Source organism: Misgurnus anguillicaudatus, chromosome 12 (genome assembly GCF_027580225.2).
Source record: "Misgurnus anguillicaudatus chromosome 12, ASM2758022v2, whole genome shotgun sequence".
NCBI lineage: Eukaryota > Metazoa > Chordata > Actinopteri > Cypriniformes > Cobitidae > Misgurnus > Misgurnus anguillicaudatus.
Window position 1 is genome coordinate 4661085 of NC_073348.2, and position 24307 is coordinate 4685391.

Here is a 24307-nt window from a genome sequence, read left to right on the forward strand (position 1 = left end):
TGTTGAGCTCTGCTATTAAAAGTAAGTTTAGGTTTATCGTGGAATTTTGATTTTCTGAACAACTTTTACTAAAGTTACTGCAGTTAACAAGAAGCCTTTTGCTTCATTACCAGACATTAAATCAGATGTGAGAAGTTTAAAATTAAGGCTTGCATTATGTTTGCATCTTACACAGTTAGTATAATGCATGCAGGGCAAGAATAATATTTATCTAATGTGGGGTAATGTGAAGTAATCGTAGATTCATTTATGCTTTTTTAATAATTTCAGTTTTCTTTCATGGGAATAGGACACCCTAAAGTAGCCTCTGCCAACCCATTTAATACAATTCTAGTTCTCTGCATTACTGATGTTGTATTTAAGCATATAAAGTGTATAATAAGTGTGTGCATATTTTGAATTAATTTAATAAACTAATTATTGATGGCCTTTAGTTAATTCACTAAAATGATCCTATATTAAGTGAGCCTATGTTTACTTTACTGACAGCCCATTGTGCCCAGGATGGTAAAATAATTATTACAATGCATTCCTATAATGACCAACACAAATCTTCTGCATACTGACATGGTTTGAAATCTATAGTTATTTGATTCTTTGGTTTTCTGATGTTTTTTGAAATTCATATATGTAGAGCAGACAAAAAAATTTTTTCCTGGGGTGCATGCCCTAGAAAAATACATATATGAAACTCTGTATTTATTAAATCTTGCGTATGGCCCTGCTCATAATTAAATACAAAAGGAGGAGAAAAACTGCAAAAAGGTCCACTTTTTGAAAAAAAGAACCCCCCCTTTCAATAGGCTGGCTACGGACCAAAAGTGTTTTCAACTACCTCTGAATGTGGTCAAAAGTGGACGAGCTCAAGATGTTTTGAACATCATTTACACCTGTCTCTAGCATCGTCCACTTGTGATCCGATCGACAAAAGCACATCTTAATACCAAGTGTAAATAGTCCCTTTTTTACTTGCGCTTCCAAGCTTTATAATGGTAGAAAACAACAGTTAGGGAACAACTTCTGACTTTAAACCTCAATAACGTGCATTCATCCTTCACAGAGGTAATCCATCCTCAAATATTGCCACTCATTGCGCATTGAATCGTGTGAGTCCAAGACATCGTTACCGGAAACTAGTTATTATAGTTTATAAAGTTTAAAACATTATCTTTTCTTACTATATGGCATCGATTACCCACAGAAGACCCTCGGAGCGCTGTGGATTACTTCTTTAAAGGCTGCACTTCTTTGGAAAGTCAGAAAAAGTATCCTGAACCATGTTTTTCCCATATTAAGCTCGGAAAAGCTCGGACATTTACTAAAACAACTCCAAATGTGTTCGGTCTGAACATGTGTATCTCGAGTTACTGAGTGAGTACATCATGGGGTAATTATAAAATCTGTCTTAAGTATCGCTTTAAGTATTTAAATGGAGTATAGCAATACATAATTGGGACAAAATAACAAAGGTAAAATAAAATATAAATTCCTTTTAATATTAGTGTACCTAATTGGATTGATCATGCTTTACTTTTTAAGACAACCCCTGTTTTTAATGTTAACATAAAATGTTTTATGTGCTCACTTAGATGCTGTAACCATAATGCAACCAGGACAACACACCTGGAGTGACCGAGAGCAGGATGAAGAAAGAATCGGATGAGAAAATGTCAACTGGTGTCCATGAGGAGACATATTGTTCTTGGACCTGCTTTTTCTGTTTAGTAATAAGTGGTTTTATGTGGTTAAATAAACGTAATTTAATATTCAATCCACAAGCTAAATTTCCTACATTTTCTTAAAGCTGTAGTCTACGATGTTGAAAATCGGTCTAGAAAGCCTGAGACGGTTAGTAAGTTTTAAAAAACTCATCCCGCCCCTCTGTGCTACCTGATCCCTCCCACCGGGAAACCACCTGAACAATGTCACTCATTGATCAAGCTGTGATCACTGGTAGTAAACATCAGAACAGAGATTTACCGAGCAGTAAACACATAAAGGCTTGAAGGAATTAACAATTACAATTATGATTGTAATTTACGTTATTTACTTTCACAACAACGTTTGGCATACGTTTCCCCTCATGAGCTTCAAGAAATGACTTTATAAATATAATTACTTTGACCCGTGATACGCGATGCTAAACGGCTAACATTCCAATGCCGACCGGCAACATGGGCATGTTGTCAGACTGATAATATCATATTTATGTAACACCTCACACAATCTTTGTAAATATAATTATTTTGACCCGTGATACGCGATGCTAAACGGCTAACATTCCAATGCCGACGGGCAGCATGGGCATGTTGTCAGACTGATAATATCATATTTATGTAATACCTCACACAATCTTTGTAAATATAATTATTTTGACCCGTGATACGCGATGCTAAACGGCTAACATTCCGATGCCGACCGGCAGCATCAGCATGTAGTCAGATTATAATACTAGTTATGTAACACCTCACACAATCTTTGGAAATATAATTATTTTGACCCGTGATACGCGATGCTAAACGGCTAACATTCCGATGCCGACCGACAGCATCAGCATGTAGTCAGATTGATCATACTATATTGATGTAACACCTCACACAATCTTAGTAAATATAATTACTTTGACCCGTGATACGCGATGCTAAACGGCTTACATTCCGATGCCGAACGACAGCATGTACTCATAAAAAGATATTTATGTAACACCTCACACAATAAAAGTATAAAGTGCGTACCTGTTCAACAAATAGTCTGCCGTGTCGGCGTCGGTTTTCAGCCCCAAATCTCCCTGAAGCTTCCTCCAATGGTCAATGGCGGACCATATATTGATTCTACTTAGAGTCCGGCGTTTTTCAAATTTTTTTAACCTCTGCTCTTTCTTCAACAGACTTCATTTTTCTTCCAACCTTTACTGTAGGGACAAGCAGGGGCTGCTTGCTGCTGTCGTTTAGTTTTTTTCCATTAGTGAGATGTTGCTGCTTCGCTAGCTACCATACACTGACACAAATTTCATGTCGCAGGCAGGAGAGGGGCGGGGTGGTGTGCGATGGGGTGGAGACGCGAGCACGAGGTGGATTTTAAAATGTAGCAGGGATTGGATGAGAGCAGTTAACCAATGTAAGCTATCCGGCCGGACAGTTTACATTTGTCAACTTATCTGCTACCATACACCCAATAGACTGAATGGATTTTTAAAATTCTTTTTTCTCTTCATATTGTTAGGATGTTACTGTAGAACCATAACCAGCATCTAAACGAGGTTATTAATAATGAACAATCTTTGAAATCGTAGACCATAGCTTTAATGAAATTGTAATTTCAGAATCACATAGCTTACTTAAATATTTAATTGCCTACAATAGATTATTTATTGATTATATTGAATGAAATCTCACAGGCCCAGCTTATGTGTAGTCAGTCTTTCCCCGAGTTGGAAGAGAGTTAAAACGTACCAGTACTAAGGAGTGCTGAGGCAGGTCCAGCTCAATTTGTTCTTTCTGAAGATGTTGTTTTTTTGCCAGCTATGGGAGAAAGCGGTCACCAGCGTTCAACACAAACCCATGGCCCGGGCGGTACGTTCTTTTTCTGCTTTCATGGAATTTGTGACGGCTAAATGGAGGTTGTGGCCGAAGCATGGTAGCCATCCCCATCCAAGTTTCCTCACCGCAGCCACAATGTTGGCTCCGTTATCACTAGTGACACAAGCCAACTTCATCTCATCCAGAGACCACTCTTCAAGAGTGGATCGCAGAGCCTTGGACAGGTTATCACTTGTGTGACTTTCTGGCATGAAGGAGGTTTCCAAACACCTTGACTTCAGCTCCCAGTTGGTGTTTAGGTAGTGAATTGTCACGCTCATATAGGGCATCATATTAACGCTTGACCACATATCAGTTGTTAGAGGAAAATGGTCAGCATCTTTTAACTCGCGAGTCAAACTGTCCTTCATTTTCAAATACTTTTCTAGTACTGCCATTTTTTAAAAGTATTTTCTGTCAGGGGGGACATACTGTTTGTCGAAGGCTTGTAGCATCGCCTTAAAGGCTGGCTTCTCGACTAAGTTAAATGGCAACTTTTCCTCCACCAGAAGGCGTTGGTACTTAGTCCCTTTAGCAAACGAGTCTGCGATCCTCAGCTGTCGTCCCTGGCCTGAGGTTGTAGGTCGATCTTCAGATGAAGCACTTGTGGTGTTGCCAAGGGCCGCAAATGTTGCCGGATGATGGATTCTAAGATGCGTCCTCAGGTTGGAAGTATTTGCGTGTGATACATGTATCTTTTTGTGGCATATTTTACAAATAGGCTCATCCAAATTAGCTGGAAGTCCTTTTTCGTCCGGTTCAAAACCAAAATGTGCCCATAATAGCGACGTGACATTTGGCTTTGCCACCAAGTTAGCCCTCTCTGCCATGTTTCAATGGAATAGTAGCCTATCTATCTACCCGCTACATCGGCTGCGCAACCACGTGAGAGAATTGTGTTAAGCACGTGACGTGCAATTAAAACTGAGGTCCTGCTTATGCGCCTGTATTTTATAATTATGATTTAATCTATGTCATTAGAATCAATGAATCCATGGAATTGGACACAAAGCGTTTTTTATTTTTATTTTTTTTGCGGTGATGGCGGTTATCATCTCAGACCCGCAGTAGGCATCACGTGACCGTGGTTTTGCGGTAATGCGGTAACCTTCCCAGCCCTACTCCATACAGACTCGACTGTATGTGGCTCATTACCTGGGCTGATATAACGGGAGGTTGATATTGGTGCCGGGTGCGATCTGTGATTTTTTTTAAGTCACACCACTGAGAAAGTTCGCACTCTGGAGCCCTGCTTAAGGGCTATGTAGTTTGTTTAATAAAATAAAAAATTGTAATCTGGCGCCTTCCGATGCACAATGTAAATATCCGATGAAAAGCACAATCTTGTGTTACGTTTCAGCAAGAATACTCCTCCGACTAAATAAAAGTTTTCAACGCATAAACGCCGGTTTAAATGTATGAATGCGCTGTCCTGATTGGTAGATTCAAAAACCAAACGCATTTCTTGTTACCACGGCAGCAAGGCAGAATGCTCCGTGTTGATTGGGCATTCACTCAGGGGTTTCATTCATAGATATCATATGAGGTGTGTTCGCAGACCGATCGGTGGCTGACTTGAAGCAGTGCATTCCGGTGTCATGAGCAATTGAGTCCCCCCTAGCAATTCTGTCCCCCTAGGACCCCGCGTAATTCCATTGGCTGAAAAAACTCCTCATGGGTAGCCTTTGTAGCGCCTTATTACAATTCCTTCAAAATTGCGTGATGATTTATATTGTTAGAATGTTCTTTAAAAACAATTGATGTATTAAAATTATCCGTTTAATATAGTAGTATATAAATTATGCTCTAGGTGGTGAGATCTACCAAATCTCGTTCTTAGATTTTGTTTAATTAGCTTAACGTGACGTACCAGCTTAGCATACAGCTATCGGGTAAGATAGCTTAACACAAACACCAGTTGCACTCACCGTAATAACGTAAAGTCAATTTTTTTTAAATCCTGAGGTTTAAAAAAAATTCTCATTCAGATAACTTAGTAATCAATAACATAAAATTGAAATGTGTTTTTGTTGTGTATTTAATAAGGCAATTAATTGAGTTTTTAGGCGATTACGTATGTCATTTTGTTATTTAGATATTATATACTTTAGTCTACCCTTTCCACTTTTGTACTGTGTAAACTTAATACATTACTTGTATGCTACAGAACGTCAATCTGAAGTTACAACAATCCATATCTTCAATATGGTTTAGTCTTTATTAAGAATAGTTCATTTAATGTTACTATTACGTTGAAATTATTATGCTTATTAAAAGGTCAATAATGTTTCAAGCATGTTGTTTATACACAATGTAATCGACATCATGCTACACATTTTAGGGGTGTGTTATGAGTTAACAATTATTACAAGCAGTAGTATTGCTTACTTACAGAGCATATAAAGTAACATCATAACTAACATTACATTATTTATACAAAATGTAAAGCTTTATGAACCCTTTTATGAACAATTCCAAGACATTTAGAGCTTTTCAGAATGCATAACATTTTAAAGTGTTTTATTGGAAAACATATCCGTATTATCTACAATATTTCAACAGTTAGTTCCAGTTGATTTGTTTTGTCAAGATCTTTGAGTCTTCACATAATCAAGCAACCATGACAAGCGAAGACAAAAACTTTGAAATACTGATTTTGAAATAAAAACCATTGGAGAAACCAGAACACACTGTGAATACATTTTCCTCTTGCTAATCAATCGAAAACATAATGGGAGTTAACTGTATTCATTCAGCTGTAATTTTTTAAAACTTATTGTGCCATGTACAGTCAGAATTTTTTCTGTTGACTAGATGACGCATAAATGCAGGCAGTGGTCAGTGAAGAGTTGTGAGGTGCAGCCATTCCTGGTGGGGAATCGATTTATCATGATACCGTGTAGCTTCCTGGGCATAGGTGGTGAGACAGAGTTTCTGTGGTAAAGAAAAACGTATTTATGTTTAACAATTGTAATAATTTATCATCTTTACATTTCAGATGTGTACCTTGGTTAGTAGATATCAACACGTCAGTCATTATTTCACCTGATATACCATGTGCTCACTAGTCATTCCCTAAACCCAAAGTAAAGACAAAAGATTTAATTAGTACATATTATCTAAAGCCAGGACTACGCCTTAGTTCATTTAAGACATTTACGCATCTTTTACAAACATGCCACTGGTGTGTATCTTGACAAATCAATGGCCCTTGAATGTTTTAAGATATGTCAGTGCAAGCTGTTAGTTGGGACAGCTCAAACATGTGTTTTAATCTATGACTAGCCTTAAACCGGTGATTGTATTGTTTTTTTAAATACATGTCCAAAACCTGAGGCAATATTTAACATATATTACACTGTTAAGCCTTAGGCCACAGGTTCTTCTCAACTCTGGCCCTTGAGAAAACCATTACAATGATCAGTGAGTGATGTTTAAGAGTTATCCATGTTCATATTTTGATGATAATTCATTACAGACACTCAAAATAGTGAAAAATGTTACCTTTTTTTATTTATTTATTTGCAGAGTATGAGAATCATAAGGTATTTTCCAAGTACAACAAATTCCAAATAACAACACATAGTGTGATTCAATATTTACATAATATGGTATACATAAGAGGGCATAAAATAATACTACAATCATTAAATTAGAATATAAAATGTTTATATTTTTAATAGCTTTCTTATTGACATATATTGAAATTTATTTAAGTATGATTATGATGTATACCTTGTTGAGTAGTTACATTCAAGTACAAGTCAATTAACATTTATGTAATAAAACGGCTTTACAGGAGGACACAAAAGTACACATGTAAAATCAACCCAGTCTCACGGCAGTTCGTGATTTGGTCACGTAATTTAATCTATTTATTCGTGGCAGGGGCACGTTTATTTAGTTGTTTTCGTAATTGCAGCACGTTTTTTAAACTAATGCATTTCAATTGGATGCATCTTTCGTGCAATAGCACGATTCTTTCTGCCAGTCGGGCTGCAGCAGAGAAACGGTTTAATCAACATTTATTTACGAGATCTTATCACGGTGCTGCTGGCTGCTAGCCAGTTTGGTGGCCTAACCATAATTCCTTTATGATTTTAAATATACAGACAGTTTGCCAGTCTTTTATATACTGTCAAAGTTCGTCAGGTGCTGCGCAAATTGCGCAATCCAATGGAGTTGTTGGGGGCACATCTAGAGCAATTAAATACTCTTGTTATGCATGTTTTGTTATGCCTGAAAGGTGCCTAATAATACTGAAATAATATCGGCATTATAATGATTATTAATTTTTCATTAGGCTATGTTTGATGCCCCTTCAGCCAGTCGGTGTTACGCACAGTCCGTGGTGGGCATTGGTGGGAGTGGCGGCACTGACTATTAATTATGTATTATTATTTCGGTCTGTATCGGTTATTATTTCGAAGCTGTGTTGCTTTGCTGTTTTTTGATATTTTTAAAAATATAACGTTTTATCTATCAACATTTATTTAGATGATAATCATTGTATTCATTCATTTCTTTATTTTAATAATATTTTTTCAGTTTTATTACTGGTGAAATATTACAGTAAGCCAGAACACGGGCGGAGCGTGGCTCATTCTAAGCCCATAGCCACAATGTAATGTGGACATTATTTCAAAGAATCTTACAGCGATCAACGGGTCATTAACGACAGTATATGTTATCACATTTTTAAGCAGCATTTACAATTTATTTAGAGTCTTAGTCTAAAGTTAATAAAAAAATGAAAAGCCCAGATCTGTAATGTAGGCATATCTCTGCTAAGTTAAATACAATTTAAAAACATTTGTGATGCCCTTTATTTTAAGTTTCCTTTTTTTGTTATTTTTATTTAAACTATATTGTTAATAAATGTGAAGTGTAAAAGTAATATGTCAAGGAATTGATATTGAATTCTGTAATTTTAAAAATTCAACAAAAAAATTAAAATTAAAAAAGAACAATTTAATTTGTGTTTTTGTCACCAGCAATACAGTACGTTTAGTGAGTTTCTTCGGATGCCCTGTTGAAATAATAAAAAAATTATTGTAATTAATTTAATTTTCCGGAATTTTAGTGGTGCCTGTTTTTTTTATTTACAATATCCGGATAACGGGTTGGATGACGAAGCTCTCGCCTCGCGCCAATTACTTACTTCCTCTCTGGAGTCTTTGAGTAAGGTAGGCTTAAGTTATTGGCAATCTCATGAACAAGTAGCCTATATAATTTGAGGAAAATGTATGCAAAAGTGCAAAAATTAGTCAAGTATGTTGCTGTGGTATTGTCATGACTGCCTCTTGCCCTATTTGAACTTTTTGTGACATTGTTTTGGTGTTGTCTGGGTTGTATTCACTGTAACAACCGCATCTCTCTCCATTATCCTTTTGCGAGTCGCCGTCACATTTACGTCACGGGCGCATGTGGTGGCAGAAAAACAGTGGAAATGAATGAGACACGAGTGAAACGAACAATATAACTCACTAGAAAATGTTTTGTTGTGCTGTTGAGTGTCAGAATAGGAATGCCAGAATAGATGACCTTCATTTTTATAGTATACCGTCGTCGAATACACCATTTGAAGATAAACGTAAGTGTTTATGGTTGCAATAAAAGCCCTCAACCAGACAGACTGGAGTGATGAAATCATCTGAAAATCTTTTAATAATTTGAATAGAAAATAATTAGAGAAGATATCCGGTGTTCTGTCGAAGTCTGATCCCTCTGTGTTTCTTATAGCGTTTTCATCACGTTACTTTATAATTTATTTAGAAAGATTAAAGATTTGAATTAGTTCATAATATCAATAATATTACCATTTATTAAAGTTTTCGTTTTTTTTTTTTTTTTCGTTTTCTATTACTTCTTTTTACCTTCTATCTTAGCCTATGTCTTCTTCCTGTTTGTTCTAAATTATGATGTTTACTAATAAATATATAAACATAGCACACACACGATGTAAAGTGTTAATAATATATAAACAGGCCTATACAAATTAATTTGTATGTAAACATAATAGTTTTAGATCAAACACGTAGGCTAAAAATATAAGAAAGAAAATGAAAAGAGGAAATTATGAAATATTTAATAAATGATATTATACAGAATACATGATAGTATTGCTCTTATAAGTACTTCAGCGAATCATACTGTAAAAATAATTGATTTACCAATAAAGAACAATACATATACATTACATACATGTTCACATATCAGTAGCCAAGTCATTTAAACTTTTAATTTATTAAAAAAATAAATGTAACTTGGTGAAAACATTATAAGAAACATTACACTTAAGAGAAATATTGGCGAAACAGACTTCTATAGAACACCAGATCCTTAAAAATCACAGTTTAATGCTAAAACACTTCACACAGCTATAGAGACAGAGCGCAGCGCGTCACAACCTGAAAACCACGCCCACCGGGGGGGAAAGCAATCCAACAGTCTCCATTGACTTTGTATTGCAAAAGGCCGCCTCCTTGTCATTTCTGGCTTATAACAAAAAACTGAATAATGCCTAAAAGCTGCTTTGGGACAATATGTACAGCTAACAAGCCAAAGAACACAGAAATAAGTTTTTATAAGCTGTCGAGCCGTAAAACCCAGTCTTTAAGGAGAATAAAGTGGATCGCCGATTACGTTTCCCCCTATTGGACGCAGTTTTACTAATAGGAGTACTATGAAAAGTTGCCTGTTTCCATTTCTGTGTCTAAACGCTCGTTTTTTGAAGTCGACAGCTTATAAAAAATTATTTATTTATTTTTTTGGCGTGTTAGATGTACACCTTGTCACACAGCAGCTTTTAGGTATTATTCTGTTTTTAAGTTTAATCTGTAAATAAGTTTTTATAAGCTGTCGACCCCAAAAAACGAGCGCCTAAACACACAAAAATGGATACAGGCAACTTTTCACGGTGCTTCTGTTGGTGGAACTGCGTCCACTGGGGGGAAACGTGGTCGGCGATCCACTTTGTTCTCCTTGAGGGCTGGGTTTTGCGGCTCGACAGATTATGGAGACTTGGTTCTGGGTTCTTTGGCTTGTTGGCTGAGCATGTTGTCACACAGCGGCTTTTGTGCATTGTTCGGTTTTTTGTTAAAAGCCAGAAATGACAAGGAGGCGGCTTCTCGCAATACAAACTCAATGGAGACGGTTGGATTGATTTCCCCCGGGTGGGCGTTTTTTTCAATTTTGCATAACGGCGCTCTGTCTCTATTGAGAAGCATTCACTTTCTGCCACCAGTTGGGCTCCGCCCACAAAAAACGTCATCTCTGTTTGCAAACACGCAAAAGGTCTATTACATGGCTACTTACCACATAAATCAATAATGTGACACAAAATATTGATTTTTAAAAAAGGAGTTTAGTTTATTGATTTAAATATGATTTTATTGCTTCCGCTAAAGAAAATAGTCTTTTCGGTTTCAGCTGATTCATCACTTGATCAAATAGCCTGCGTGCGCATTTAGGCAACAGAAGTGGTGTTATTCCCCATTGGTTCCAACATGAACCAAAATGAACAGAACTTTGTCCATTTTAGCTTTTGAGATCTTCAGTGCTCATTAAATTTTTTTATTTAGCTGCACCAAGTAAAACAATGTTATATTTTATCAAGTGTTGTGTTTTTGTTTTTTAGATTCTACCAACCTAACTTACCTGCTATAACTAGTAGATCACCACACCCAAAGGCCCTTTTAAGCGCCAATCTGAATTTGTGCACTGTTTGTCTTTCGGTCTGTCTCTTATCTCTGTCTGGCCCTCTGTCCATCTCAGTGTCTCTCTTCCTTTTTCTGTCTGCCCCTCTGTCCATCTTAGTGTCTGTCCTTCTTTTTGGGGGGAGGCGTGGAGGGCGTCCCAAAACCTCAGCTACCGGTAATAATAATAATAGTACTTGGTTACACATCATTGTCAAGAAATCAAGTTGTGTTGCTGGTAGACTTGAGTAACATGTACTTGTATACAGATAATGAGCTCATTATAATGAGGTTGAACCATCTGAAATATGTTTATGCAGTATTTGATTTGATAACTGTATTGTATTGTATCCACAGGTTAATTGAACTATCATTTCCATGTATTATTTCCAAGTTTTGTTCTTATTTATTTTTTAAGCGTAATTTCCCTGTATTTGAAATTTATAGAAATGTATATTAAACCAAAAAAGTATGCATTGGTGGTCTAACTTGGTTTTATTCCTCTGTGTGCTGTTGTAGTTACACACAACCAGATCAGGTACTACTTGGTCAATGAAGAGCTTCCTGCAGCCAGTCTTGATCCTCAAGTGGAATTTGGTAATAAAAAAGCAGGGTTCACACAAATCCTGGAACACCTGTATCATTGTAGACTAGAATGCCATTCATTTACAATCCTGGCAAAAAATGTAAAATCTCGAAAGCTTGCCAGACCTCTCATGCCGGGGTGCTAAGCCGCGATTGGTCTGTGGCGGTTTTCAGGCCTGGCTTTGCGAAGGCTCATTTGTACCCACATCAACTGCTTATAAAGTAGCAAAGCCAAGAATGGTTTACACAATGTGGAGTCCTGTTATTGAACCACTTTTTTTTATAATAGTTTAAATTTTGTTCCAATGAAATTCCATTTCAATTTTCACGTTAATAAAATTTACCCTTATCCATGTTTCAAAGTATGCAAAATTTAGAAAAGTTCTGAAATGTATATTACTGAAAGAATTGCATAGAAATGGTTCTTTGTCAATTAAATTAATATTTTTATTTGCAGAAAAAAACATGGAGAGCCTCTCTGCTATGATGTCTGAATCCCCTGAAATCCAGAGGGCATCATCATCATGGACTTTCAGGCAGCAACAAGCCTCACAAAGATGGAAGGAGGAAAGGCCATTTCACCTTAAATGCCTCATCCAATCTCAGGGTGTTTGCCAACCATTTTGTAGCCATTGCAGCAAGCCTGCTGTTGTTAGGTGAGATCTCATTAATGTTCTTTTATACTTTGTAGGTTTTCAGAGTGCATCACTAATTGATGTCTTCATGTTTTGAATAAACTGCATGTTTATGGTGGAATCAGGGCTGTTTCAAAGAGTTGATTCAATGACTAAATTGGTTTAATTTATTTCGTTCCTAGATGCAGAGAGTGCCTACCAGATCAGTGGTTTTGTGAAACCTGCGATACCAGTAATCACAGGAGATGGCCACTCCACGATAGGGAGTCAGTCCTTGAGGGCTTTTTTAAAGCTATTCCCCCATCCACATATTTTGTAGGAGGGGAGGGAGGTTACACCTCACACGACCAAGGTAGGTAATTGCAAAAACTCTTATTTATAAAGATAGATCTCTAATAAATCTAGTAGGCTTATTTTGTGTTTATCTTTCCTTTGCTAGCTTGTATTTTGCCAACGGTGAGAGTGACTCAAAAATGTCCCTGTGAAGTCCCTAGTATAACTGTGTCACCTGTCAAAGCGGTTATTTTTATTCCATCAATGGTAAGATTTCTAAACTCTGATCTTTTTTCAATATTCAGTTTTCCCCCTTTTTTGTCTTTTCTTTGCAATGAAAATAACAGTACTCAAAAATTACAAAATACATCTTGTCATTATGATAAACCAACAAAAATATACTTATTTGAACTATGCTGGTGTGATTCTTCTCAAGATGTAGCCTAAGTGTCTTAAAGTGTGCCAGCTGATTGTTTCTAAAAGCTCAGGTATCCATGTTTTTTATAACCCAAGGGCGTTATGACATGCACCAGCCATTGTTTGCATGCCAAACATGCCAGCAGCAGTGGGCTCCAGAGTTCTCTGACCTCGTAAACAGTGGATACTGGCCAGCTTCCACCAGCTCTTCTACATTGTATACCCTCAATCTTTTCAGCAGTGTAAGAGAACTGAAAGTCATCGCGCCGGCACTGTCCAGACAGGCCTTTGCAAAGCTGTTGGAACATCGTACAAAGTGTGGTGGGCGGGTAAGTGTTCACCATATTATAGAATTGTTTACCATATGTAGACATCTCCAAAGTAACATTTAATATAACGTGTCTTTCAGTCAGGACCAGTATGTGGGGACACGCTGCAGCGCAGCTTTCTGGAGTTTTCGTATTGTGCTTTTGAGGAAGACAATTTGTCCTGCGGTGCACCTTTCAGCTGCCCCGCTTGCACCCCAGACATGCTGGCAATCTCCGTGGATGGCAACAGGAAGCTATACCGGTTTCTCCGAAACGGAAGGTGATATTTTTTCTTCCAGTATAGATTGATCTGGATTTATTTATATTCAATATTCAGCATAGATAAATGTTCTGTTTCGTTTCTTCCCTAGCTCTGACTCTTCATTTTTTGAAGGGGCATTTATTGCAGAAGACAAATCTGTGTCTGCATTTGTTGATGCCTTGCATAAAGCTGTGAAACAGGCAGGTTTCAAATTATTTGTTATTTAAATTAATATGCTTTTACAGCCCAGATTTGCTTTGAATTGGTGAAAAAATGCCCTCAACTTCAGAATACAAGGTGTACAGGTGCTGGGCATATATATTTAAAATTTCATCAAAAAGTTTATTTATTTCACTAATTCCATTCAAAACTGAAATTTGAATGACTGCAGCAATGCGGTGTGGCATGGAGTGGATCAGTCTGTGGCACTGCTCAGGTGTAATGAGAGCCCTGGTTGCTCTGATAGTGGCCTTCTGCATTGTTGGGGTGTGGGATATTGCATATTCCTCTTCACAAAAGGTCAGGCGAGTTTGCTGGTACCATCGTCCTTAAACCAGGTACTGCATCTTTTAACGCGATTTTTGTGCGAGCATATCATTGAACACCACTGACCACTCGATAAGTTTCACGTCTTTGTAAACAAAAGTTTAATGCATTTTAGGAAGGATTGTTCCAGTGCACCATTAAACCCATTGTAAAGGTAGGAGCTGAGACACAAACACCCAAAAATTCTTGGGGCAGCCGCAAATGTCGAAATTTCAGTAAAAACCGTTCTATTTCATCATAAACAATCTGAAAACAGGGCTTTAAGTGTAAAAAAACGAACTTGTCCTTTAAGAGCTGTACATGCTAATACTTTTTGTTCATACTTTTCAGTTGGCCAAGATTTCTAAAAATCCTTTCTTTGTATTGGTCTTAAGTACTATTAACATTTTCTGATATACTTTGGGATTTTACTTAGTTGTCAGTTATAATCATCAAAATTAAAAGAAAAACATTTGAAATGTATCTATTTGTGTGTAGTGAATAAATAGAATTTACAAGTTTCGCTTTTTGAAAGCAATTAGAATGAAATTTATTTATTTCAGTAATTATATGACCAGCACCTGTATGTACAGTATGTTTATAGTGTGTTTCATTTACCTCGCAGCTACCTGGACAAGGCAGATGTGGGAGCTCTTCGTGGACAGCAGCGAAGGAGACTTCTAGGAGGACCTTCAAGCTGGATGAAGAGGGCATGGATGTTGCTGTGTGTCGGCATGGTTTCCTCCTTAACCCCCTGGGGTCCAAAAACGCGGGCCGCGTTTTGACGTGTTTTTTCCTAATCATGGCAGAATCAACTTAAAATACTCCATCATTAATAATCATACACTTACGTGTTTGACATAATTTGAAACGGTAAAGGGTCTTCTTTAATATGTGTTCATTTACAATAACAACAGATCTTTGTGTTTTTGTCAAATAAAGAAAATAAACAGGGTGTGCATCCAGACATTTCTGTCTCCGCCAGCTGTCTCTCAAAACACGTTACAAAAATCAATTGAAACTCCGCGAATACTCGTCACACAAGCATGATACACATATCCAAAGAAAGCCTAAAATGTCTACTTTTAAACAAGCTAAATACAATCAAACACAAATATTGCCTGTTTATGTAATCTGCATTGAAGTAAAGAGAGTACCGTTTTTCCTGGCTGACTTCATTATCTTTAATTTGGTCACGCCCACAGCTGTTGACATGGTAATGAAGACACAAGCTGTTCAACCATAACAAGCAAAGCGTAAAGTTTGATCAGATTTAAAGACTTTTTACCGCATGTTTGGATTATAAACTTTATTTACACACGTGAGGAATATCTTCATTTATGTCTGGACATTGAGGAAGAGAAGCATTTATCTTTAACGTTACCTAAGAATAACAATAGAGAACGCACTGGAGCTGGATTAGAAGTAAGTAACGTTAACAGTTAATTTATACCATTTATATTTGCTATCATGTAACTTAATAGGCTATGCTCATGGCTTGTGCAGTTTAGCCTACATACAGTAACCTTAAGCAACGTTAGCAGACTACACGCTTCGGATTGAAAAACTTTCGTTGTTTACAAACGGACGCGATCTCACGTAATGGCGGATTTCACTGTTGCATGCTGTAACAGTGTTAAACACAGTTATTCACTTATATCCTTCATGGAAACTTTCAGTAAGCCTGCACTGCTGTATCTTTTAAGTGTGTGCTGTAATATGATTCCATGTTTACATGCTTATTTACAAACGAGTACGCGTGACCTCCTGTAATGGCGGATATCTGTTACATGTTGTACAGTGTTAAGACACAGTTCTTCACTTTCGTATCTGTCATGGCAACTTTGAGTAAATGCTGCACTGCGGGATTTGCTGTAAAATGATACCATATTGTTTACATGCAAGGCAATTCCATAAATTGCGCTTTACGCGCGACACCGTTTTTATGAGCGCTGCGTTACACGGAGACGCGAGCTCGCGCACATGGACGCGCCATATGCGATGTGCTTTTAAAGTTCATACACGCTTACAGAAACACGTTTAAAACAGAAGCTAGACGATAAGAGGATGGGCATCTGAAAACAGTCATCTGAAAACAGCTTTTTATATTAATTGCTGCAGATGTTTATCTGAGATTAAGATTATGTACAAGATAGTATATGAATGTAACTTAGTATCAGTGACATTTACCCATCAGTTATGTATGTAAGGGTATTTCTGTGGACAATTTATGCTAACAGCTGTTTATAACTCTCTTAGATGTCTGCATCTCTCTCATCAGTACAAAACTATGAAGTGGAAAAACACTTTTTGGACATAAAGTTATATGGTAACATGAGCCACATGAAGTTTACAGCTCTGTTGTGTATCAGTTTCTTAGTTTATACAAAGTTTTAGGAATAGGGTTTCTTTCCAAATAAACTTAAAATGTCCTACTAACCATCATTTCTATTTTGATTATATTGTTAACTTAATAAATATCAAACAAACATGTATACATTTGTCCTCACATTCTTCACTGTAGTTTATTCTCACATTCCTGCCTCACTATGCAGCTCATTATGCGAGCCTTTGCTTGCTTGCTGTCAATCAATCCTTCTCGCATACGGCCCGTCTAAACAAAAAGTGTCTTACAATTTCTAAATCAATACATTGTTTTATGTGAATAAGTAGGCAGGGTGATTGTCACATCATTTTAAAGAAAAAACTCTAGACTACTAGATTCTGTTTAGGAAAGTCTTGTTAAAACATGTTTAGTATGGGTTTTGTGGACTTATATCAGTTTTTTAAAAACCACGCATAAACATTTTTCTCAAATACAAACATGTACATACATGTAGCTCATATAATATTTTAGCTCAGTTTGTGCTGAACACAGTGTTATGAGACACTTGCCATTATTATGTTTTAAAGCAACTGAAAAAAGACCAAATGTAAGAGCATGTCAGAACCTCTGAGAGTGTCCCAAAATGGTCGGACCCCAGAGGGTTAAACAGGCCTTTCAATTCAACTGACATTACTCTTACAATATTAGCTACTTCAGTACTAGATCTAAAATTGTTTCTATAGCGAAACTTGGCTATGGCTAGCTGGACTTTTAGATCCTTTTTTGTCCCTTTTCAGTTCTGGATACTGATCAATAGTTACTTACTTCTCCAGTCAATAGAGTTTCCTCTAACTTCTGCAGAACATCTAGATCTGGTTGACTGAACCTGTCCCTTAGCTGAACATCAACACTATCTAGCATTTTATAAAACTCTATTCTGTAATACACAACCGGTGGTGTCATGACAGTGTGCTGGCTTGCCCACCAGTGTATCCCCTTGGTGGATGTCTTTGGTGAGGAATCTGAATGCAAGTAATTCCAAGGGAGTCAACCATTGCAGTAGCTTTAAAAACCTCCTGAATACTTTCCTCATTTTTTGCCTTCTAATATGGACTTGATGCACTCTATTACACTTCTTGCAACAGTTTCAGTCCATTTTGGAGAGATTTCCTACAATCACTTAACAGAAAGAGTCCAAGCACAATTTTGCCCTTTTCAAACCTCTCGCTTGGTTGATAAAACACTCTCATACTGAGACGGCACTGCTTTGACCGCTTTTCTCAAACTGCCCACCTGGTGGGACACAGTGGTCTGAGTGATTTTGATGGTCCTTCTGAACCTGCTGCCACTGTTGAAAAATAAACTAGAATTTTCCAGACTATTGGCTTAATGTTTCCTAGCTCATGGATCCACTGCAAGGCATCCTGTATCACAGGACTGGCTAGGCATGCAGATTGTGTAATTAAGTTAAGACAATGTGACCCACAGTGCACATATATAGATAACCAAGTACAATAACTAATGTCATACAGGAGTATGTGACTGTGTAAAATAGCAGTTCATTTCTTGATGGTGCTTTAGTTTTTTCCAGCTATGAGAGAGGTCCTGTAACATCAACTCTAACTAAGAGAAAATTTTCTTCAGCATTGGTGCTTCTGACTGTGTAGGCAACCGTTCTTGGGGGCAAGACCACCTTCTCTGGCTTCTCCAGGCAGCGTTACTGTCATACATGTTTCTGTTTACATTGTACAGCTGTCCCTGCTATGTAAATATTAATAACTATAACCATAAGTGTTAATAAAATTGTTAAAAATGGTCATAGATGTATAAATAAATATGTAATGTAAATAATGAAAATAAGTACATTCCATTATATACATTACATACATGGTTTACACTTTATTTTTGGCCTTCAATACAATGGAACTGCAGTTGTATAACAATTATAATTAACAAAAATCTAACATTTAAAGAAACAAAAATATGATACAAATAAGTTGAAAGTAAACTATGTATATTTGTTTGATGCCTTGACAATGCAAAGACTGGTCGTCTCTTGAAGAAGTCTCCAAAGAGGAAACAGAAATAAAATAAGGCTTTATAAGTGCATGGTAGTATGTTGTAGTGATACAACGGTTCTCAGTAAAGAACTGAACCATCTCGTTATCCTCCCACAGTGTGCACTGTTTTGAATTTGAAATCAAAAATTGTTTACGTGAAAGTACCTGTCCATTCAACTTGTAGAATGCAAATCTGTTGCCACCTTAGAGTTCCTCTTCACATGTTGGTTTGTGTGTGTTGCGGACCATTTAGCACGACAAGAGAAGGAGAAAAGCTGCTAATACAGGCACCGCCAGCTTCAAGCTCAAGACAATACAATATATCTAATATAACGAGTCGCTTATGCAGTCATCACTAGGGTGTTGATAGCACGCGATCGCAGGGGAGACCAAAACAGCGCACACTGCCTTCTGTGTTTTAATGTTAACAAATTGATCTTCTTGCGAAAACAGACTTACAGTTAGATTGACATTGCTACATACAGTATTGTTCAAAATAATAGCAGTACAATGTGACTAACCAGAATAATCAAGGTTTTTATTATATTTTTTTACTGCCATGTGGCAAACAAGTCACCAGCAGGTTCAGCAGACTCCCAGAAAACAAACGAGACCCAGCATTCATGATATGCACGCTCTTAAGGCTGTGCAATTGGGCAATTAGTTAAATTAGTTGAAAAGGGTGTGTTCAAAAAAATAGCAGTGTGGCATTCAATCACTGAGGTCATCAATTTTGTGAAGAAACAGCTGTGAATTAGGTGGCCCCTATTTAAGGATGAAGCCAACACTTGTTGAACATGCATTTGAAAGCTGAGGAAAATGGGTCGTTCAAGACATTGTTCAGAAGAACAGCGTACTTTGATTAAAAAGTTGATTGGAGAGGGGAAAACCTATAAAGAGGTGCAAAAAATAATAGGCTGTTCAGCTAAAATGATCTCCAATGCCTTAAAATGGAGAGCAAAACCAGAGAGACGTGGAAGAAAACGGAAGACAACCATCAAAATGGATAGAAGAATAACCAGAATGGCAAAGGCTCAGCCAATGATCACCTCCAGGATGATCAAAGACAGTCTGGAGTTACCTGTAAGTACTGTGACAGTTAGAAGACGTCTGTGTGAAGGCTAATCTATTTTCAAGAATCCCCCGCAAAGTCCCTCTGTTAAAAAAAGGCATGTGCAGAAGAGGTTACAATTTGCCAAAGAACACATCAACTGGCCTAAAGAGAAATGGAGGAACATTTTGTGGACTGATGAGAGTAAAATTGTTCTTTTTGGGTCCAAGGGCCACAGGCAGTTTGTGAAACGACCCCCAAACTCTGAATTCAAGCCACAGTACACAGTGAAGACAGTGAAGCATGGAGGTGCAAGCATCCTGATATGGGCATGTTTCTCCTACTATGGTGTTGGGCCTATTTATCGCATACCAGGGATCATGGATCAGTTTGCATATGTTAAAATACTTGAAGAGGTCATGTTGCCCTATGCTGAAGAGGACATGCCCTTGAAATGGTTATTTCAACAAGACAATGACCCAAAACACACTAGTAAACGGGCAAAGTCTTGGTTCCAAACCAACAAAATAAATGTTATGGAGTGGCCAGCCCAATCTCCAGACCTTAATCCAATTGAGAACTTGTGGGGTGATATCAAAAATGCTCTTTCTGAAGCAAAACCAAGAAATGTGAATGAATTGTGGAATGTTGTTAAAGAATCATGGAGTGGAATAACAGCTGAGAGGTGCCACAAGTTGGTTGACTCCATGCCACACCGATGTCAAGCAGTTTTAAAAAACTGTGGTCGTACAACTAAATATTAGTTTAGTGATTCACAGGATTGCTAAATCCCAGAAAAAAAAATGTTACAAAATAGTTTTGAGTTTGTACAGTCAAAGGTAGACACTGCTATTTTTTTTAACACACCCCCTTCAACCAATTGCCCAACTGCACAGCCTTAAGAGCGTGCATATCATGAATGCTGGGTCTTGTTTGTTTTCTGAGAATCTACTGAACCTACTGGTAACTTGTTTGCCACGTAGCAATAAAAAATATACTAAAAACCTTGATTTTTCTGGTTAGTCACCTTGTACTGGTATTATTTTGAACAATACTGTATGTGCACAATATGCTGCTATGCAAGTAGGGTTACACTAATATTGCCACATGTGCACAACGTGATGATTTTTAAATGCGTAAGTGTAACAATTCCACATGTGTGCACAATATGCTGCTATGTAAGTTACAGTAACATTGCTACACGTGCACAGAGTGTTTTGTTCCTTTTCAAACTCCCCGACGGTACTATGGCACTGCTGGCGTCTGTAGCTGGCTGCACCCCAAGGTTAGTGACAGAAGACGAGATACCCCGTGAAAGACAACGAGATAAGTCTGATAATGAGAATTTGAGCTGAGACTACAGCTTGCACCAATTAATAGTAATTAGCCCTGAAAAGGTGTGGTCTAGTTATTTTTTACGACTGACCTTATTGCATGAATTTCTAGGAGTTTATGGGAAAATATTATTTAAACAATTTACGCAATGCAATTTACTAATGTTTGTGTGTGTGATATTACTGCTATTTGAGCTATTATTTAATGCCGGAAAAAGTATGACATACAGCTTTAAGCTTGATGAGAGAAAAATTAGAGAGAGCGTGGTACAAGACAGAGGATTTTTTAACATGTTGCAGTTTATTTGGAATGTCTGAGGAGCGTTTTATTAAAAATATTAATTTGCCAAGCCATGTGATTTTTTTATTTGCTGCACGAAATAAAAGACGAGTCAGGAGAACTCACACAAGGTGTTTCTTCTTGTAACCTTTCATTTTTTTGTCTTTCTTTTTTTCAGTGTATTATGGCTTTGTTAGCTGGGATTTAGTAAGGATCCTACGCAGTTTTATTAATGAGACCCCAGGTGCTATATCACACGCAGGAGCATCAGCTCTGCTTATTTGAGACCCTGAACTAATTTGCACTGCTCTTACGATTGTTGGTTATTATGGAAATCAGCTGTTGCGCCTGTGTTATTTAACCCCCTGGGGTTAAATAATACTCCATCATTAATACCCCATCATTAATAATCATACACTTAAGTGTTTGACATCATTTGAAAATGTGAAGGGTCTTCTTTAATTTGCGTACATTCACAATTACAACAAATCTTTGTGTTTTTGTCAAATAAACAGGGTGTGCATTCAGACATTTCTGTCTCTGCCAGCTGTCCCTCAAAACATGTAACAAAAATCAGTTGAAACTCTGTGTGAATACTTGTCACAAAAACATGATACACATATCCAAAAAATGATATCCTCAAATGTCTAATTTTAAACAAACTAATTATAATTGAAAACAAATATTGCCTGTTTATATAATATGCATTGAAGTAAAGAGAGTACTGTTTTTTTTCTGGCCGATTTCATTATCTCTAATGGGGTCACGCCCACAGGGGATACCCACTCAGGGCTCGAAATTGCGACCATTTTGGTCGCATATGCGACCGAAATTTAATCTGTGCGTCCTTAAAATATATTTGGGAGCATTTGTGCGACTGCCCATTTTGTTGTGACGCGAGTTGATTGTGATCCTGCGTGCTGGCGCTGTCCCAGGTTCAGTGTTCTCTCTAATGATACATAACCAATCAAATTTCACCATTAAGTTCTTGTGTTTAATGAAGACCGCAGATTGGCTAATATGAGCGTCAGTCATTCCTTGTTGCTGTGAAGCGCGGAAATGTGAAAAGACCTACGCGTCGCGAGCATAACGAGAGCGAGCCGATTACAGCCAAGGTTATTACTGTATTTTTTGACGACGATCCGGATTCATATGTAACTCCACCACCGGAAAATACGAGCTGACTTTAAACCTTTCAGAGAGAGTGGCTTAAAGATTTTGAGTGTCTCCGCTATGAAAATTTAACTTACTGTGTGTTTACTTTAAATCCTGTAAAACGGCGTTAATGGCGGAATCAAAACATTTTAAGCGCCAGACGTACCTTGCTTAAACATGGCGAAAGTGCCAAAAACACAAGACGTGTCATGACAAATGTGTTTATTATTGATGGAGACACTGACCTGTCTGTCAAAGTGTGTTTGATGGTGTATGTGCGCATGCGCTGGTGTTTTCTATATTAGGGTCACTTTTGTAATGTCACAATTAATCAGTGTTTTACGTGTTTGCTAGATTTTCTATGTTATCTTAATCATGTTACCTGTTATTTGTTAAATTATTATTGCTGCTATACTATTTCAACAGCATTTGGGTATTAATTTAGGAATTTATGCAGCAAAAAATTAAATAAAATAAAATAGAAGACCAACTTTTAAATGCTGGCCATAGGACGTGTAAAGCCCAGTGGTGGTGTTTTATTTTTAATAAAATAAATCTATTAACATTTACATTGTAGTTGTGGTGCTTTTTAATTTTTGGATGGATGCGCCTAAATTTAAAGTTGGGAGCACCAGTGCTACCAAATAAAAAAGTTAATTTTGAGCCCTGCCACTGTTCACATGGTAATGAACAGACGAGCAGTTCAAACCATAACAAACAAGGCGTAAAGTTTTATCAGATTTAAAGACTTTACCGCATGTTTGGATGATAAACGTTATACACACACGTGAGAAATATATTCATTTATGTCTGGACATCGAGGAAGAGAAGCGTTTACAGGGGTGCAAACTTGTCACCTTTCTGCGAAATTCGCCGTTTTTGATCCAAAATAGGTCATTCTCGTGATCCGATGAGCTTTTTATAAAACTAATCACTGCAGATGTTTATCTGAGATGTTCTGAATTTAGTTTATGTACATGAAAGTATATCTGAATGTAGTGCTATCAGTGATGTATGTAAGGGTATTTCTGTGGACAATTTATGCTAACAGGTGTTTATAACTCTCTTACAGGTCTTCATCCCTCTCATCAGTACAAAACTATGAAATGGAAAAACATATTCACACTTTTTGGACAGTTATATGGTAACATGAGCCACATGAAGTTTACAGCTCTGTTATGTATCAGTTTCCTAGTTTATACAAGTTAAGTTTTTGAATAGGGTTTGTTTCCAAATAAACTGAAAATGTCCCACTGACCTTCATTTCTATTTTGATTATATTAACTATAGGTTGGAAATCGCAGACAGTGTTGTTTTCGTCAACGATGACGATAACGAAATGATTTCGTTGACGCAGCTTTTTTTATGACGTTAACGCAACGATGACTAGCTAAAAATGGCTCTAAGGTGACTAAAACCTGACGAGACGCTTTCGAGTTTTCGTTGACGAGACGAGACGAAAATGATTATAAGTCTGACGTTCACAATGTGTGTCATTTCTGCCTATTTTGCGTGAAATCTGTATGTTTTTACCTAAAAAATAAAGTATCAGCAATGCTCAAGCTGCCGCTTACTATCCTTGTTTTGGGTACGCCCACCACCCGGCTGCCGCCATGCCGCGCACGCGCACCAGACTCCACACAACAACAACACTCCGGCTAGTCACTCGCAACACCTCTTTGAAGGACCATGACGGTGGCGCCATTAAACGGGCTTGGTGGTCGGAAACGGCGTGATGATTTGTGGACATACTTTCTGTATAATCCCTCAGAAAGAAAAACTGAATGTGTAGTATTGGGAGACGACGGTAAATGTCGCCAC

General features: G+C 37.4%; 2 protein-coding genes across 2 annotated transcripts in view; one reads left to right on the forward strand and one right to left on the reverse strand.

Annotated features, from left to right (window-relative positions):
• LOC141368955 (uncharacterized) overlaps positions 1–24307 on the reverse strand; it is a 246497-nt gene that overhangs the window by 43411 nt on the left and 178779 nt on the right. The window lies entirely within an intron of this gene.
• Positions 13263–15315, forward strand: LOC129446148 (uncharacterized). Its single transcript, XM_073874697.1, has 4 exons — positions 13263–13514; positions 13595–13773; positions 13865–13955; positions 14906–15315. The coding sequence occupies exons 1-4, from the start codon at positions 13263–13265 to the stop codon at positions 15098–15100; spliced, it is 717 nt and encodes a 238-aa protein (XP_073730798.1). The 3' UTR covers positions 15101–15315.

What these genes read in the sequence shown, in the direction of transcription:
- LOC129446148 (XM_073874697.1), top strand. Translation starts at nt 13,263, where the DNA reads ATGTTTTTTATAACCCAAGGGCGTTATGACATGCACCAGCCATTGTTT. An exon ending in GTACAAAGTGTGGTGGGCGG is followed by an intron (nt 13,515 to 13,594) that starts GTAAGTGTTCAC and finishes CGTGTCTTTCAG; the next exon opens with TCAGGACCAGTATGTGGGGA. An exon ending in CGGTTTCTCCGAAACGGAAG is followed by an intron (nt 13,774 to 13,864) that starts GTGATATTTTTT and finishes TTTCTTCCCTAG; the next exon opens with CTCTGACTCTTCATTTTTTG.